Genomic DNA, 19,327 nt, shown 5'->3' on the forward strand with positions numbered 1-19,327 from the left:
GGGTACCTGCTCTGCAGATAACTACTATGATTGCATGAATTGTTCAGCCACTCCCTCCAAGAGCGCCCACTTTACAACAACTTTGAGAATAGTCAACCCAACCACCTAGAAGCCCCTAGGACAGTGCCATTATAGACGACACACATACACACCTTCATTGAAATGGATAGGAGCATATAGAGCTGGGCTTGTCTCCCCAGCGGCCATTAAACACCCAGTAGTTTTTCAGCATAGCCACAAGGAAAATGCAAGTAAACAAATGACAGGAGGATTTTAACCATACATTATTTCGCCAGTGCGCTGCCAGATAGTAACTTTGGTAGATTGCTAGGTGTGCATCAAGCGAAATGACGATGTCCCTTAAAGTAACCCAAGGAGCAGAGCTCCTAGACAAAGAAATAAGTATGGACAGGGTAAAACATGTCACAGTAATACGGTACACATTAACCAGCATAACAAACATTGGTACTATATTTTTTTCTCAAACAATTTTTACTTTTAATACAACCATTGGACACAGGCGCTGTGTGAGATTTTGATTCAAGAGGTGGTAAAGAGATCTTCATATGGCACTGAAAAGAGCCCAAGCGAGGTGGGGGTGAATGTGTGACGCCTACCCCAGTCCCATCCGCTCTCTGCCACCAGTGGCACCCACCTTACTGGGGGGGGGGGGGGCATCGAACATGCAAGATTGTGGCTTCTACACTGACCTTGTGCAGCTCCAGAGGGGTCGGTGACATCATTTCCTGGAGATCTTCTTTCGTGGGCTTCACCTCCAGGTTCCTTTTGTTTTCTTTTGCCGGGATATGCTCACTGAGTACTCTGGCGCGCCGATGGGGACTACCTTTCCGGAGAGGGCTGAAGCCAGACTGGCTAACCGAGTCAATCAGCAACTTACTTCCATCAAGGGCCAAACTGTGCACGCTGCCGCTCATTATCGAGGCCTGTAAATTAATACATCAATATGGCTATAAATTAAACATTAGGCAAGGTGGCTCTAAATCCTTTCACCCGGAGCCTTAGGCCCACCAGGTTTTCAGGATAAGCAGTAACTTTGTAAATAACTCCCATTTAGATTCACGGTTTTTAAATGTACTTTGTCTGGATATCATGAACAAATGGCATAGAATTATCTTCCGAGGACCCCCTTCTTTACCCAGCAGTACTGCATAAAGCCTTAACAGAAAGGAAGCAAGAACAGTAAGTAGGTAGGTAGGCTTTTCATGATTTCTCACCCATACAGAGTCTACTTAGAATGGTTGTCCAATCATCCAATGGTACACAATAACATTTTATTTTTTTCAGTTGTTGGGTTTAAGAGTGAAATTAATGAGAGCACAGGTCTTTTTGCAGAAATTACATTTGCAAATTATTTCAACAAACCCTTCAAAATCTTTGTACTTCTTTCACCTAGGAGTGAGTTGTAGTACCTGGCAAAACAAACAAGGAGACTTGAATTTAACAAATTAATTAACAAGACATTGTGCTTTTATCAAGAGAATTTATTTTTTATTTATTTATTTATTTTGTAAGCGCTCACACAGCCCGTGGGCATCGAGGCGCTGTTACAGGAATCGTTTTTTGTTTATTTAGTTGCGTAATAGTTTTTTTTTTTGGTCTTAGTTGCGGATTTATAACGCGCTTAAACACCCAGAGGTTTCTAAGCGCGGACCCGGGTAGCGAACCTGTGTTGCTTCGTGTCATCTTGCTTCCAAGGCGCACACGTTGCCGCTGAGCTATCCTCACGGGACGGGAATGAGAGTGCCTTGATTTGTACTTTATGTTGAAAAATGACTGACAGTTAAAACGTTCTGCAATTTGGGTGAATTCTGGCCTAATTAAAGAGAAACGTGTAAAAAACCTCAAGAGAGACTCCCGAGATGCTCCTGTGCCACAGGGAGGTAGGGGAACATTGCAGACTAGTCGCTGTACAACTAAACCAAAGTGCAACAATCGGTGAAAAGGGGAGCTGCTCAATTGACACTCAAATGTGGACATTCCTAACATGGCCATGATCACCACCGCCCTTTCAAGAGGTCAACTTAAAATTAAGGTGATGGCTCAATCTTTGATTGGAACACAAGTGCTTGAGAGTGCAGCATGTAACTTCTCATACATTGATTCAACAGTCTAAGAGCAGTTATAATCCAGGAGCCTGAAGCCATATGGACACTTGTAACAGCTTGACCAGTTAAAGCCAAGTATCCATTATAAAACCAGGGTTATTCTGGCATTACCATCAAGGTTGCTAACAGGTTATTTGGAGTCACTCTTGAACTGGTATATTGGAAATGTTAGTTGAAGAATTCCTCCTATGTTATATAGCAAATTGTCTACTCTACCTCATAAGGCCTTTTTAGTGTGTTTTATTTCTATACAGGTTGAAAATATAGCTTGAAAACCTATTTTGAAAGCTGTATGCAGCCTTCACAAATTCTAATGCATTATGATCTATTGACAATTCCCTCTTGAACATTTTATTGGTGCAATTTGTGTCCACGGTCAGAGGGCAATAAGACACACCATCACAGAAAGTGTCATTGCCTGGCTCAGCATGAAGTCTAAAGCAATTAAATTCAATCTGTCCTCAGGGTTTCAAATACCGATGGGGAAGGAGGCTTTAGATCTAGTTCACAATGGCTTCATTCTTTGGTTCCTCTTGTGATGGTATCTTGTAAGGCTTAAGTATACCTAGCACAGAAAACAGCCACCTCATTTAACCCCCAACTAAGACACGTAGAACATTCATTCAAACTCACTCAATCTGCATTGTCCTAGGTAGCCTTCCAGCTCTTTCCTTTGCAGTTGGTGAGCAAGTGCAAGTGGATCTAGTTCACCTGGCCTAAGCCCCACCCACCTTCTTAACCCTGCCTCTTCCTTTCTGCTCTTAGATCAAGGGAGTCTCACCCGAGCGTCCGAAGTTTAGGGCAGACGAAGAAAAGGGCTATTCCTGTTTGGACCAGGAGAACCCAGGGCCGGAACCCCTGCTCAGACAACAGGTAAGCATGCACTGATGGGAAATACTTTCCTTAGGTGCAATTTTACCTCCATTTGGGGACTCCTGGCCGCAAACCTTTTGTTTGGCTTACCTAACCTGACCTTTTCCAGTTGAGTGCAGCCTTCAGCTGCACTCCTCTGGGCTTACGCTCATGTGTTATGGGGAAACCGACACGTGCTTCTGGCTGTCAGTACTAGGAAATTATGTTTCCCCTAGTCTTTGACTTTGTTGCCATTTCTTGTTAACTGTCTATGTGTCAAGTACCGTACAGTACCGTGCATAGGGGTCCTTTTGTTTTATGGCCCTGGCCACCCCCTAAGTATCTCTTTGGTGTGTGTGTGTACAAGTGTGCCTTGGACGAACTGGTGGCAGCAGTTTAATTTTCAAATATTTTTACTTCGTTTTTATGGACCATACCGTGTTTAACATGTTTGACCCAAGACTGTGGCCAGTGCCGAAAATGGTTGTGCCACAAAGTCTTTTGTTCTGTCCCTTAGCCATTTTGTCCCTTTGCCTTTCCCCAGGTTGAGAGATCCGGGTATTCCTTATTTGGGCATGCAGCCTACCGCAAAAACCGCATCCTGTACGGGCTCTTGCATGCCACGTGTGCTAGTGCCCAGGAAGAGGGTTGGGACTGCCTGGTCCCAATGCACACTACTGGTGCCAGTATGTCTGGTAGCCATGAATGACTGGAACCACTGTGGGCCACGATTGGACCACGTTTGGCATGCATGCAAGAAGGCAGATCTTCAATTGGCTATCAGAGTTGAGCGCAAACCAAATATTGGATAAGTGTAGGAGCTCTGTATCCATTCCAGGTTTATCTACTGAGGTTCACACCGAACCTCATAAAGAGCCAAGTATCCATAACAAGAAAGAAATTTGTAGTATGGTGGGATGAGTTTCCCGCAGCAGTTTCTTCCTGAACAACAGACATCCACCTATGATTTGGAGTCAAAGGGCCTCTTCATTTGGAAAGTTGTGAAACTCAGTGTGCCTCCAACTTACGTAATCAGTTTGCAAATGCATCCATAGATTCCCCAGACACTTGGCAATGCTAAACGTGCCCCCCCCCATGGTCAACGTTGCATTGTGTGTCAAAATATGCATGTAGGGCTTCCTTTAACCCAGTGTAGTAATCCGTTTGATCTGGTGGGAATGAGGTCCTCTACTTCATCTCTTACTAAGTTTGATTGATTGGTTATTTATAACACGCTTAATATCCAGAGGTTTCTAAGCACAGACCAGGGGGATCAAACCTGCGTTGCTCCGTTTCTTGCTTCCAAGGCAAGCACGTTGCAACAGAGCTATCCTAAATTGATCAGAAGCTTTTAGCAAACTTGATAGATGGAGTCTTGTTGTAGGCTGCTAGATAGCTCTCGAAATGCCTCAGCCAACGCTTCCATTTTGGACCTAGAGCTTGAGGAGTACTCATGTCGACTGGCACTGGATGACGAAATGCAGCAGCATTAGACGCAATGTCCCCATGCATTCTCAGTCTCGCTCTGCGGCTCAGTGCTGTGACCGGGACCATGAGCATATGAACTTTAATATGACCAAGGCATGCTCATGCAGACCATTTGACCAGAAAAGCTTCCCAGTTTATGGTCGTGGAGATTATTGGGGAAACACTTGTTTCAGCCTGGATTCTCTATTATGTGAGGAATTCAACCTTAGTTGTCAATGCCGTGTTTTGTGGCAGTCTGGCTTTGAACAGAGTCCAGGAGAAAGAATGACAGTCCTGTAAGTTGAGCGTACTCTATCGACTCTGCCGGGGAATACCACGTACGTGAAAAAAAAACTCTGCGCGTGCGCTCTGTGAAGAAAGCCGATTGACTGCGCGGCTTGATACGGCAGACAAACTCGACCCCGGGATAACGGTGTTGTGCCAGGACAAAATAGGCTGTCCAGTTTTAGTGGCGCCATTAGCCCCCAGCCACATCAGCTCCTGGGAGTCCTTCAAGGGCTCCCCGAGCTGGCGTAGTGGGAAGAAGGCGCAGCAGGTGCCCTCGTTATTAAATGCGCCACTGGGGTGTATTTAACAATAGGGCAGTGATGCTTTGCATCAGTACCCTATTCACATGATCACCTTCCCGCTACGATGCAGGATCGAGGAGGCTTGCTTTAGAATAGGGCGCTCATGCGTTAGCATGAGCGCCCTATTCCAGTGATTAACTCCCTGCAGGTCGTCGAAGCGGGGAGGTAGAAAAATAATGTGGCGCTCCTGCCCACCCCGCACCTCTCCTGTTGACCAGGGGAGCGCAGGGAGGAGCGCCAATTTGCGCAAGGCACTGCTGCCGCTAAGGCAGGCCCAGATAGAAAGTAAACCTAATCACTCTTCAGTAAAAGGTAATTTTCAGATGCTGCCTTCTCAGGAGAAAGTAAAATTGACTTGGGAACGTCGCAGAAAAAGAAAGTATATGTAAAAGTCCAATGATTTGAATAGCAAACGATTCACACACCTTGCCATACGAGTGTCATGGCCTTGCCATAGGTTAAAAGCTTTGCTTACCAAATCTAGAGTGTGATGAAAGCAATTAAGGGCTTCATTTGGGTGATGGCTAGCTTGGGCTTGGCCCTGTCCAAATATTGCCCCTAGATGGGGCTCGCCAGCCTGATTTGCCCCATTAAAATGTAATGAAACTATGGGTGACAATTCTGCTCTTAGCCGGCAGATGTCACTATTACACGTGTAGAATCACATCAATTTCAGATGTTATGAGTAAGGTGGTTTTGTAATACGATGAAGGGAAATACCGAGAATACTTTTTGGGGGTTTGCAACATTATACTGAAATCGTGTCATTGGAATAATTGAATAAAATGAATAGATGTAATTATGTATTTCCTTCAAATGTACGGTGGGGCTGGAACCTGCATTTACTTAGTTTGATTTGAGTTTTAGAATTGAATATTTTTATTTTTAGTTGACCGGACTGATAAGACACTGATTAAAATTAATGCGACTCTCTCAGGCCAGGAAAGAAAGCACTGAACCCTACGCCACACACTTGGATCCTGCCCGCAAAGAACAAGTTACTTACCAATTGGTAACATTGTTTCAATTGGATGTTCCTCCAACATATTCCACTTCTTTGACATGTAATGTCAACAGCTGTGTACTTTGGAAACTTTTTCGGCAGAGGGCGTCCTGCGTCAATGGCGTCGGGTCGATGTCCCTCGAAGGCCTCCGTCAAAGGGCGATGTCACTGGATGTTATCAATTGTACGCACAGCGCCCGTAGCCTCAGTGTATGTTTTCTCCTCCATAACGTGACGTGCACATATCCAATGTCTACTAGACTGCACATAGCCTTGCAGAAACGTAAACTGCAATCAAATACGAAATTCTCCAGTGGGGCAGGCTGGTAGGCTGTTGTGGAATACGTAGGAGGAACATCCAATCAAAATACAGACTCCCAAAGCAGTACCAGAAAATGGAGGAGAGAAGAATTGAGTACCCAATCAGATGGCAAAATAAAGAACTGCCTTACCAAAGGCCATATCTTGACCATGGAGTGTATCAAGGGAGCAATGTTTAACAAAGGAATGGATAGAAACCCATGTGGCTGCATCACAAATATTCATAATAGGAACACTGCTGCAGGACAGTGGAAGTAGCGACGCCCCTAGTGGAATGAGCATGCAACCCTTCAGGAGGGTACTTGTCCGCCAATCTTTAACATTCAGCAATGCTGAGGATAATCCACCTGGACAGGTCTGTTTGCTAACAGCCTGGCCCAATCAGTGTCCAGCATACCCCACAAAGAGTTGATCGTCCACTCTGACCCTGGACATCCTAGAAATATAAAAGCTCAGAGCTCTCCTAGCGTCCAACCTATGGAGTCGCTCCTATTCCTTACCAGGATGAGTACGAGGATAGAAAGATGGAAGAACCACTTTCTGGCTTAAACTAAATTCAGACACTACCTTAGGTAGAAAGGAAGGACGTACCCTCAGTACAACCTTATCCTTGTAGAACAAAGTAAAGGGCGGCTTAGATGAAAGTGCCTGCAATTCACTCACTCTGCGAGCGGAAGTAACCGCAACCAAGAGCACCATATTGAAAGACAATAGTCTCAAAGGACAAGAGTGCAAAGGTTCAAACAGAGAACCTATCAGAAATTTCCAGACCAAATTCAGATCCCAAACCGGCACCTGCAATGGAGACGGCGGGATCACATTAGTGAGCCCTTTAAGAAATTGGGAAATCAAAGGAATCATAAAGTAAGAACATTCTTCAGACGAGTGCTTGAAGATAGACAGCGCCACCAGGTAACCCTTAATGGTACCCACTTGAAGGCCCCTGTGGGCCAAAGAGAGCAAAAAAGACAGAACGGCAATGGAACACTGAAAAGGATCAACATTTTGTCCACGGCACCAGTCGCAAAACTTATGCCAACAGCACTGGGATTTGTTTGCTGGCATCACGTCATCCGGGTAGTCCCAATCCTTATTCCTCAACCTTTCAGATACCAAGCGTGAAGGTTCGTGTGAGAGCAGATCCTCTCTGTAGGGAAGACAGCATGGAGGGCTGATGGACATTTCTAGAAGGTCCGGGTACCACGCTCTCATTGCCCAATCCAGAGCAATGAGGATCAAGTGGGATTCTGAACCTCTAACACCTGAGGAATGACGGGGACTGGCGGAAATGCGTACAGAAGTGGGAATGACCAATCCACTACGAATGCATCTCCTAAGGCTCCTCTCGGAGGAAATTCCCTTGAGCAGAATCTCTCGTACTTCCTGTTGGCACTGGTGGCAAAGAGATCCACTTGTGGGGTTCCACAAAGGGCGAAGATCTCCAAAAGTACTTCCTGAGCCAACTCCCACTCATGAGAGATCGTGCTCTGCCTGCTCAGAGCGTCCGCCGCCGCCGCATTGTCCTCTCCGGCCAGATGAACTGCAGAGAGTGAAATTCCTTGCTGGATTGCCCAGAACCAGAGCTGCATTGCATCTCTGCACAACGGGAGTGACCCAACCCCCAGCTCCTTTTTGTTGAGGTGATACATGGCCACTGTGTTGTCCGTCATGATCAGGACACTCTTCCCCCGCACAGGCGGCAGAAAAGCCTTCAGGGCCAGCCTGATGGCCCTCAGCTCTAACAGGTTGATGTGGAGTGTGGACTCTGATGGAGACCAACGACTGCTGGCGGTGAAATTGTCAGCATGAGCTCCCAATACTGTGAGGGAAGTGTCAGTCACTACAGTCACCTCCGGGCACGGTTGTCAAAACAGCTCCCCCTTCATCAGGTTCCCCTCGTAGGCCCACCACAGAAGATTCTGAGAGACTGAAAGTGGAATCTGAACGGGATCCAACATCTTGCCTGAGAAATGTGACCACTGCATCTTGAGGACCCATTGCAGGGATCTTATCCTCAGCCTGGCCTCTGGCACCAGAAAAAATGCAGGATGCCATGAGGCCGAGCAACCTTAAGAACTCGAAAGCCGGGAGACGCTGGGCATGTTGAAACTTGTCCACTAAATGCACAATGTGATGAGCCCTCACCTTGGGTGGCGAGCACTTCCCCAAGGATGTGTCCAACACAGCCCGATGTACTGGAGCCATTGGGAAAGTGTCAGATGCGACTTCTTGAAATTGAGGGAGAAGCCCAGCTTGTGGAGGGTGCGGCAGGTGAGACCGAGATGATCTGTTGCTTGCTTGGGAGAAAACGCACGGATCAGCCAGTCGTCCAGGTAGGGGTAGATGTGAATCCCCCGCTCCCTCGCCTGAGATATGCTGCCACCACCACAATGAGCTTGATGAAGACCCTTGGGGAAGAGGTCAACCCGAATGGCAGGCCCCGAAACTGAAAGTGCAAGCTGCCAGCTGCAAACCTCAGGTACCAACCAATCCTGGAGACGAAGGGCCTGGAGGACTTGAGAAAGTGACCATCTTGAACTTGTTCTTCCTGAGAAGTTTGTTCAACCAACGCAATTCCAAGATGGGTCTCAATCCCCCGTCCTTCTTTGGAATCAAAAAATATGGGGAATACCATCCCTTGTTCCTCTCCACTACAGGCACTAAAGCGCCTTTCTCCAGCAGGGTCAGGATTTCCTGCACAAGGAGTGGATCTGGAAGCTTCAAAGAGAGATTCCCCTGTGTATTGTCATGAGGCCGCTTTAGGAAGGGAAGACAGTAGCCGTGGGCTATGGCATCCAGAACCCATACATCCGAAGTAATAGCTCGCCATTCTTCGAGATGCTGAGACAGTCTGTCCCCAACCGGCAAACCATGGGCACGGCCTCATGACTGTTTTGGAGCGGCAGAGCCTGAAGGCAAAGAGGCAGCTCCCCAAGCGGCTTTGGCACCCCTATTTCCCCAACCACCATGGGTACTTTTTCACTGGCCACTTTGACTGCGGCTCCTCTCGTTCTACCAAAAGAATAGTAGTAACTAAAAGAACCTCCCCTCCATTGCTGTCCCCTAGAATGAAAAGGCGGAGGTTGACGCACATCTGCGCTCAAAGATTTAGCCACAGATTTGGAGGTCTGCAACCTCTCAAGGCTTTCATCAGCCTTGCTGCCAAACAAATGGGTGCCATCAAAGGGCATGTTCAAAATACGGGCTTGCACATCTGGAGCAAAACCCGACTTCCGCAACCACGCAAACCTGCGTATAACGGTGCTCGCAGCCATGGACCGGCTAACACTGTCGGCCGTGTCCAACCCCAACTGAAGGGATTCACACATGGCATCCTTGCCATTCTGCACGAGAGCAAGGAACCCATCCCTTTCTTCCCTCTCAGGAATATGCTCAGCCGCTAGAGAAGCACAATTCCACAGTGTGTGTGAAAATCTTGCCAAGGCACATGTGGAGTTGGCTCATTTCAGCGCCATACTACACGCAGAAAACACCTTCTGTGCCCAACCGTCGAAGCACTTGTCCCTATCCGGAGGGATGGTAGGGTACGCCGCCTGCATCGAGGTGGCCGTAGCTGCCTGAAACACCAAACTCAATGGAGTTGGGCGGGATGGAAGGTAGCTGGGGTCGCTACCGGAAGGGCAGTATTTTTTAGTTAACGATTTGATAACTGCCGGAAGAGATTCCCGTGACTGCCAAGCAGCCGCCACCCTTTTCTGCAATGTCAGATGAAAAGGTAACACCAGGTCAGAGCACAAACCTTGATCCAAAATATCCATTAAGTCATCTTGAATAAAAGCCTCAGGAGGACTGGCCCATCCAAGATATTCAGTGACTCTAGCCATCAGTCTCCTGTAGGACGACTCAGCATGCGCCCCATGCACAGGCCTGTCAAACTCTACCTCAGGAGACATGTCCAAGCCACTGGCATCATGAAGAGCTTGCCTTAACTTCCAACTGACTGTCCCCGGAAAAGACAGGGGCCACAATAGGCTCAACAGAGCCAAAATCTAAATCTGATCTCTCCTCCTCCTCATAGACATCATCCAGAGGGATGCAAAAGTCCTGGAGTCCTTATCAGGCCTCACAGACTTGGAGGTAGCCTTCCTAGGAGGATCCACAGTACCAGGGATCTCCATCGGCAAATTCCGGCCAAAAGGCCCCGAAGGCGTCAACGGCTTCGGCGTTGACAACAGTGCCGAGGGCTGGTACGAAGGCAAAGCTTCGACGTCCGTATCTGACGGCAACTTTGAGCCCATACCAGGTTTGTGCGGTCTTGCTGGGGACGAGGACCGAGACCTGGAAGCACGTCTCTTGCGACCATCCTGAGCCTTCTCTGAAGGAGACCTCGCAGGTTTCCGATGAGGATCGCGCTGAGGACCCGAGCCCGAAGGTGTACAAGCCACAGATCGAGCGTTTCTTGCCGGCTTCATCGGAAGGTGCAGACGGAACTGTGTCCTGGGATTGGTAAATCGCCATCTGCTCCCTGAAGGCAGCCCAATCCTCTGGAGTCTAGAACTTAGTCGGGCATGCCACATTCCTCGAGGCTCCATCCTCCGAGGAGGACGGGGCAGGTGACCGGTGACAGCTTCCGGGAATGCCGAGACGAGGACGGAGAATGCGGGAACCACTCCGGGACCAAGATCCCTGGGACTCCTTCCGACGTGGAGAGTCGCCCCTTGAAACGTCAGTGGACATCCCCTTAGAAGATTTACAGGACTTACTGGCTTTAGAACCCTTACCTACCTGAATCTTTCCCTTACTCTCCTGCAAGGCCTTAGCAGTCAGCAACTGGCATTGGAACAGTCGATGTCATGACTCGCGGCCAAGCACTACAAACAAATGCTATGCGGGTCGGTAATCGACATCTTAGGCTTGCAGTCCCGGCAAGTCTTGAAGCCAGACCGCGGAGTCAGAGGGGTCGACGAAGAAGACATTCATGAGGAATACAGGAGGAGCACTGAGTCTCCGAAGCAAATACTTTTGCGGAAAAACCAGAACTGAGGCTACAGGCGCCGTGCATCCTATTTATAACATCCGGTGACGTTGCCCTCAGCGGAGGCCTTTGAGGGACATTGACCTGGTGCAGCACGCCCTCTGCCGAAACAGTTTCCGAAGTACACATCAGTTGACATTACATGTCAAAGATGTGTAATACGTTGGAGGCACAATCCATTCAAATATTACTTTATGGCTTCTTGGGGACTGGCCCATTACTTAGCCACAATGCACTGCAACAAGTGGCATGAAATTGCAAAATTATTATTATATGCCATTTATATAGTGCTACGAACCCTCAGTCATTTGGAGCCAGACCAAAAGAGGCACTGTAAAAAAAAGTGAATTATCAAGTGGAAGTAGGCTCTCTGCAACAAGCCCGCGGTACTTACTTGCATAACACAAGATTCTAGGTTCTCTAAAGGTAATCAGCGTGCCTTTAGTGCCAAGGACGAGTATGCTCGTCCTTTTTGCATAGACTTACATAATAGCCTGGCACTTAGCTAGCATTGCAGCAGCAGGCACACTCGGTTGGTTTGCATTGTGTTATCTCGTAAGATTTTGATGGGAGCTGAATGGCGCAGGCAGCAGGCGCGGCACATTAGTACTGGCCTGGCAGCATGGGAAGCTCCATAAAGCACGAGAATATTACTTTCTTTCTGATGCAAGGAATACACTTCATTTAAACTGAGTAAAAATGGTTGAGCATACGGTCAGCAAAAAGCCAATTTGCTATTATTACGACTAGGCTAGCGGCTTGCAGAGGTGGCCATTCAAAAAAGCATTAAAGGGTCAATCTTAGGCTGGGTTTGGAGGAAAAGATTTGCATCAAATACATATAGTGGAATATATTTGTAATGAGATGCCAGAAGGGTTTACGCAGATACAACCACATCCTCCCGGCCCTCATCAACCTTCACTGACTCCAACTGCACGCACAAATCACCAAGTCTTGCTGCACCATCTATAAGGCAGTCGCCCTCAAGTCACCGAGATCCCTCACAGAGAAACTCTGCATCTCTGCTTGACGGCACATCACCAGAAGCCAGGACATGTGCAGACTTGAAATCCGCCACTGGAAAAAGGAAAAGACCAGAAAACAAGCCTTCTCTGACCGGACTATGCAACCTCCTCCCCATCAGACTCGCCCCAACAATTCAGAAAAGCAAGGAGTCTCTCCTTCTCAACAACCAGGCCGTCACGTCGCCCCTTGAGCCACCTGACCCACTAGACGCTGCCCTCACCTTTCCTCCATTTCATCCGTACAGCCGTACCCATACTCTGTGCCCCCCTGTATCCTACCCCCCACGCTGTATATCTGTTCTGTTACGCCCTGTTATGCATATGCACAGTTGTGTAGCTCTGTAAAGAGCTCTGTTGTGCATCTGTATTGTTGTATACCTCTGTAAAGCGCTTCGTTGCTTCTCAAAGACAGGGCTGCACTCAATAAAAAACAATCATAAAAGATGCAGGAAACAGAGGGCCACGGGTGTCATTTTGGAGTAGTGTTTCAATCCAAAAGAGGTGCAATGGTTCCCTATTCACTGTACTTTAGTATCACAAAACCCATCGGCGAGCCTCAGCCATTCAAGCTCAGGCCCAATGGACTCAGCACGCTAAAGCCATGTCCCCCCCCAACAGTCTCCAGAGTGGTCACTCATTCAGCATGTATCACGCAGGCATGATTAGCCCGCAGGACAACCAGATGTACAGTCCCCAGATACAAGGCTCCCTTCCTTACACACAAATCAGAAGCAACTTCTCGCGTGTGCACAGACATCTGGGCAAATTAGCATGCACTACCAAGGCTCAAGCTCCCACCTCACGTACAGACCAGCTACTTAATCATGACATGATACAACACATCAGGCACCCGATGCAGGACACACGGCATGGAACCAAGGAGGGTCCCACTCAATTCCCAGAGGGATGCTGCAAGTGACCTCCAGGTGCCATTCCCCTCAGACATCAGATACCTGCGCAGTCATCACTGATGGAGAATGTCATACGCACCCTTGGTACCCAAAAAACCATGACGCCAGATGCAGATGCACTCCAAAAAGCCGCCGGACACACAATGTACCAATCTCATACATACGTGGTGCCCTATATCTGCTGGAATGCTACAGAGAAACACCAAGACGGTGAACACTGTCTGGGGCTGCGCAATATAAGCAGGGCAGACGACTTCAACACCAGTCAAGGCAGAGGGGGTCTATGTGGCACAGGCCAACTAGACCTTGTGGGCAGCAGTGCACTGGCTACTCCCTCTAGACACCCTGCAGGGTTCCAGTGAACTGCAACTCACATAATACCTGTGGGAGAAACCTACAAAAAAACCCAGACTGGATACAAATGATGCAGAACCAATTAACACTTCAAGCAAGACCCAGTTTGAGCCTTGCTATACCCCAACAATGACCCTGAAAAGCATAGAACTGACCACAACAGCAGAAACATTTCCTTCCAGACTCGCAGCATGACCGAGAAACAGCAGGGAAAGCATCAGAGACCGCTGCCGAAACAGCCGCCTGAGAGAAGCACAGAACAATCAGAGAACAGAGTTTGAAGTTCTTCTGATCTCGCATTCCGTCCTCTGCTGCTGGAGCAGCGCAATACCCATGTTTCAGCTACCTTTAGGAGTTTGCCCAGAAAAGGAGTTGGAGATGGGGAGATAGTTTGCCGGAATGGAGAGGTCACCAGAAGTTGTTTTGAGCAGAGGATGTACAAGGGGGTGCGTGAAAGCAGTGAGGAAAACTCCAGTGGCGAAGGAGAGGTTGCAGAGATCGGCCAAGGCTGGAGCGAGAGAGTCCATGTTGTCCTTGATGGTTTTGGAAGGACAGGGGTCCATCTGTTTCGAGGTGGCCTTCATAGACCAGACTGGTCTGGTATCCTCCTCAGGTGTGACAGGGGAGAGAGGAGAGATGAAGGGGAGAGGAGGTGGTGGAGACCAGAGGAGGCACAAGAGATGTTGGTGGCTGAGGTGGTGAGGAGGAGAGCCAGGATAGAATGTCATGTGTTTTTGCAGTGCAGTGTGCAGCCAGGGCCGAGCAGAGTGCCTGGGTGGGTGTAATGGTGGAGGATGCTGCAGCAGTATTGGCTAGTTCCTTGCAGACTTTGAAAAGTTTGGCCATGTGGTTAGATGCCGGGGAGATGCAGGGTTGAATAAAGACTTTTTTCTTTGAGCGGATGCAGAGTCTATATTGCCTTTGAATGAGGGGGCAAGCCAGTTTGTCTGAGGGTGTGCCTGAAGAATCCCATTTCCGTTTGGCTGCCCTGCAGTTGTGTTTAGGGGAGGTCAGCTCAGAGTCGTACCAAGAGTTTCACTTTTTGGTAGGCTTCAGTTGAACCCTCATGACAGGGGCAAGAGTGTTAGAAATGAAGAAGTTGAAATTGAAGAGGCCAATGTCGGGGTGGGAGTCGGCCACTGGAGTAGAAGCCGGGGAGTAGATCGAGGCAAAGGCAGCCACTGATGCTCTTTTCATGGGCCGGATGACTTTGTAAGTGGGAGGCAGTGCCGGGCTTACCGAAGTAAGAGGAGACGAGAGCCTCGAGTGAGATGAGTGATCAGTTCAGGAGAGAGAACTAGGGCGAAGGATCGATCGAGGAATGTCTGTTGAGATGAGAGCATCCAAGGTGTGGCCAGCATAGTGCGTTGGGTCAGAGGGTATGATGGAGAGGGAGAGTCACAAAGATTGCGGAAAGGTCCTGAGGAGGTGAGTCTAGATGGATGTTGAGATCACCCAGTAGGAGGAGTTGATAAGAGGAGGAGAGTATGGAAGAGGCCAGGTCAGCCCATTCTGAGAGGAAGAGGGTCGGCTGACCTGGTGTCCGATAGCAGGTGGCCAGAAGGAGAGGAGCTAGGAGAGGGGTAGCCTGCAGACCACACACTAAACGGAGGAGTAGGCCCGAGTGGGAATGGCAGTCACAGGAATCTACTCAGGGAAGATCACTGCTACTCCTCCCGCACCCTACCCCCAGCCGGTTTGCTCTAGGCGCAGAGTGCATCTTGTAGCCTTCAGCGAGCAGTGTGTCAAAACTAGTGACAGAGCTATGCTTGAACCAGGTTTCAGTAAGGGCAAGAACATGACGATCCAGGGGTTCAAGGAGGTTGCAGATGTCAGAGGAGTGTTTGATAGCAGAGCGAGAGTGAAATGTGGCAATGTGAAGCATATTGCCATCTTTGAAAGACTTACAGGGGGAGCAGGGGACAGATAAGTGGATGAAAGTGTTTGAGGGATAGAAATAGGAGGCAGAGGGGCCCAGGCTGGCATGGGCGCCGGGACAGTAGTGGATGACACTACTGGCAAGGAAGCCAGTGAATGGAGGGCCTCAGGGGGCAAGAGAGCATCAGATAAAGTGTTAGTAGGTGGCAGGTGCACCAAAGAAGGAGGCTGATGAGGTTGTCAATGAGAGCACGGTCAGCAAGGAAGCTGAGGAGAGGGTAGGAGAGTGATTAGGTAGCTGCAAGGGAGCCAAGGTTGGGACTGTTGACAAGGAAGCCAGGGATGCTGAAGGAGCAGGTGGCAGTGGAGCCGCTGCAGAGGAGGAAGGAAGGTTGATAAGGCAAGGAAGTAGCTTATCAAAGAGAAGACGGTTGGGCTGAGGACCCAGACCCATGATGTTACCATTCCGTCAGACATTGATGATGACCCTGGACGGGTAGAGAAGGGCAAGAAGGACCTCCCAGCGGGTGCCACCATTAATGGGTGAGAAAGGAGAGAGGAGAGATCATATGGAGGGTCCAGAGGTCGGGTGAGGGATAGACCAAGAGGATGTTGATGAGTGTCTCTTTGGCAGAAGCAGTGATGTAGGCGTCAGTAATGGGAAGGCCTGGATTGGAGCCCAGTGTGTCCAGGAGTTTCTCCTGCCAGACGTATTAAGAGGTGACGGATAGGAGATTGAGAAGCAGTTTGAGAAGATAGCGATAGACCGCGCCATAGCAAACGGCAGAGAGGTCTCTAATCAAGTCCTCTATGAAAGTCTCCTCCAAACAGATGCTCCCCTGCTCCTCCAGAACTAATTAGGACAACATTGCCCTCCTTGCTCTAGCCATGGCCGATTTCTGCAATCACTCCTTTGCCACTGGCTCCTCCCCACTACCCTTCAAGCACTCCCTTGTGAACCCTCTCCTCAAAAATCCTTCTGCTGACCCTTCCTGCCCGACTAACTGAGCCGATCTCCATTACCCCATTCCTGAGCAAAGCTGGTCATCTCCCAACTGATCCACCACACTGAATCTGTAAGTTGTCTCCACGACCACCAGTATGGCTTCAGAGCAGCCATTGGCACGGAAACTGTTATCCTGAACACCTGTGAAGACTTGCTCGCAAATCTCGATTCCAACTCTCCTTCCATTCTCATCCTTCATGATCTTTCCTTTGCCTTTGGTATGGTTAATCATGCCACCCTTATAAAATCGGCTCCATTTTACCCTTGGCATTACTGACCTGGCAGTGCACTGGTTGACCACCTTCCTCTCTGACTGACCGTCCAAGTTGCAACTGGGCCCTTTTCTCTCCTACACCACACACTCCATTTGCAGCCTCCCCATGGCTCTATTGTCTTGTTGTGCCTCTTCAACATCTACCTTGCCCCACTCTGGCTCGATCTCCTCACTTCCAGTGTTATACAGACAACATGCAGCTCTACTTCAAGATTCCCTCCACTGCCTCCTCTTCCTCTCTCATTCCTGACTGACTGCTATTCAAGCATGGTGCTCTGCTAACAATCTCTGCCTTAATGCCAGTAAGACCGAGATCCTTCTCATTGGGATCCCTGCTCCCTCCTACTCTCTGGCCGCCCTGCATGGGTCCCTTCCCTCACCCTCTTGTGAGGCTAAAAACCTTGGTGTCATCTTCAAATCCTCGCTCTCCTCACATCATGGACTTTTGCAAGAAAGCTCACTTTCAGCTCCACCTCCTCAGAGGCATCCTTCCTCACCTTCCCCCAGAAACTCAATGTCTCAAGAGCTCTGATCCTCTCTAGGCTGGACTACTGCAAAAGCCTCTTCCTCAATCTGCCTTTATCCTATCTTCGTCCCCTTCAAAACTAATCCAGCATAGGACTGCAAGACTTCTCCTTGGCCTCAAGCACAGGGGCCACATCTCTCCAGCCCTAAAATCTATCCACTGGCTCCCCCGGTGGCTCTGAGGATCAAGTTCAAGACCCTCTGCATCACCCACAAGTTTCTGGGGCCTGGGACCCCAGCTACCTACAACTGTCTCCCTCTAAATACTTTCCTGCTAGAGCCCTTCCATCTCCAACTTTCAGCAGATCAGACGCTTCTCTAAGCAGAGAGTCGGGGGTAGAGCTCACTCTTCCGCAGGAGACATCCAGTGGAATGGCCTTCCTGCCCCTTTAAGGCTTGAGCTGATCTCTCCAAGTTCCAGAAGCTTCTCAAGACCCTCCTTTTCTCTTCTTCCTTCCCTCTCCCCCTCCCCTTCTAATACCCCCCTCTGCTGCATTGACTGGCTGCCTGGACCCTTCCGAGTCCTACAGGGTACCAGGCCCTCCTCACCCAGTCTACCCCAGCACCCCGATCTCCCTGACCTGCCCCCACCCACTACACCTGCACTTGCCCTTCCGGGCCTCCTTCTCCCGACTAGCTTGGCGGGGTGTGCATCCCCACTTAGTCTGGTCCAACCCTGTCCTCACACTTAGCATGTAGACCACACCCCATGCGTCCCCTGGCTCTTGTCCACCTGGCCTCCCCTAAGCACTTACCTAGCCCCAGAGGCCTTGCTTCGCCTCCCCTCACCCCCTTGCACTTGTATGCCTCCTCTCTGCCCACACTTCCCTGCTCACCCTAGCATTATACCTTCAGCCTGACGGTCACCCTCCCCACTCCCCTTGCATTTCTTGTTACTGCACTTGCATGATCCGAAAGACAAGGCCTAGTTGGACAGTTACTGTTATTTTCTCCCCCCCTGCCCCCCACCCCTCCCTTTTTTGTCTTGTGGCATTATGAAACACCATTTACTGTAAAGGCGAATTATAAATACTCAAAATAAATTAAGTAAACAATGCAACATTATAGAGAATCCTAAAATAACCACCCAACAGGTACAGCTATATACCAGGGTTACTAAGATACCCCAATGTTACACAGCATAGCGCTTCCAGAAACTATTCAACTGTCAAAACCACAACATCAAAGAGGTCATTCAATCCCGTGAAATAATGGCATAAAACACCTGGAAACAAGCCACAATGGGTCCAACACAAGCAAGTACCCCATCCTAAACTTAACTACACTGCAGTAAGATCAAAACACCAGCCATAATAACATATGGCTACAACAACCATATTTAGCACACTGCTCCAGAAGGCTAGAATGAAAAATCTAACTTTGTCATGTTTAACTTTAAAACAAGGGATGCCTGGAAAATCAGATCGGGTCCAGTGCCCCTATAATCTTGCCAAGTGTAAATGCCATGCGCTAGCCCAATTCATTCACTTCCTGCCACATCACCATACCATTGTAAATTTCCAGCAGCAACGCCTGCAATGTGGAAACATGGACATAAATGGATATCACAGGACATTTCTGCAACTAGACTTAATCTGTGCCCTCTCTGCAGTGGATCTGTGTCCCAAGACCATATTTCAGGTTGACCATGAGGATCGAAGGTGCCATGCTGCTGTTCGCGGAACAGCCAGTGGAATGGTCTCTCGGCTCAGAAAGATTGACCAGGAGCTGTTGGGATGTGAAAGAGAATGCAAACAAATGTTCCACTTTTTCCATTTTTGTTCCCTTCTTGTAGGAAGCTTCACTGGGTGCAAAAAACAGTTTTTCAGATGCACCCTCATCAGACCAAATGTTACAGGTTTTCAGCCACAGCTCAAATCTCGCAGGTGCCCGGCACGCAGAAGCCTCAGACTCCTACACGCTCATATGAGCAAGTCCACCAGCTAAGCCACACAGATAACTAGACACGTCTCAGTGCCTTACTGCACCTACGGGCAGC

The 19,327-nt window shown here is 48.9% G+C and overlaps 1 protein-coding gene across 4 annotated transcripts in view; it reads right to left on the bottom strand.

Annotated features, from left to right (window-relative positions):
- GRIP2 (glutamate receptor interacting protein 2) overlaps positions 1-19,327 on the bottom strand; it is a 1,278,809-nt gene that overhangs the window by 15,744 nt on the left and 1,243,738 nt on the right. For all 4 annotated transcript variants that reach the window (XM_069643409.1, XM_069643410.1, XM_069643412.1 and 1 more), the window contains exon 22: positions 711-944. In XM_069643409.1, the coding sequence (XP_069499510.1) occupies positions 711-944 (234 nt within the window). The remainder of the gene's footprint in view (positions 1-710; positions 945-19,327) is intronic.

Source organism: Ambystoma mexicanum, chromosome 2p (genome assembly GCF_040938575.1).
Source record: "Ambystoma mexicanum isolate Mex_15411 chromosome 2p, UKY_AmexF1_1, whole genome shotgun sequence".
Lineage (NCBI taxonomy): Eukaryota > Metazoa > Chordata > Amphibia > Caudata > Ambystomatidae > Ambystoma > Ambystoma mexicanum.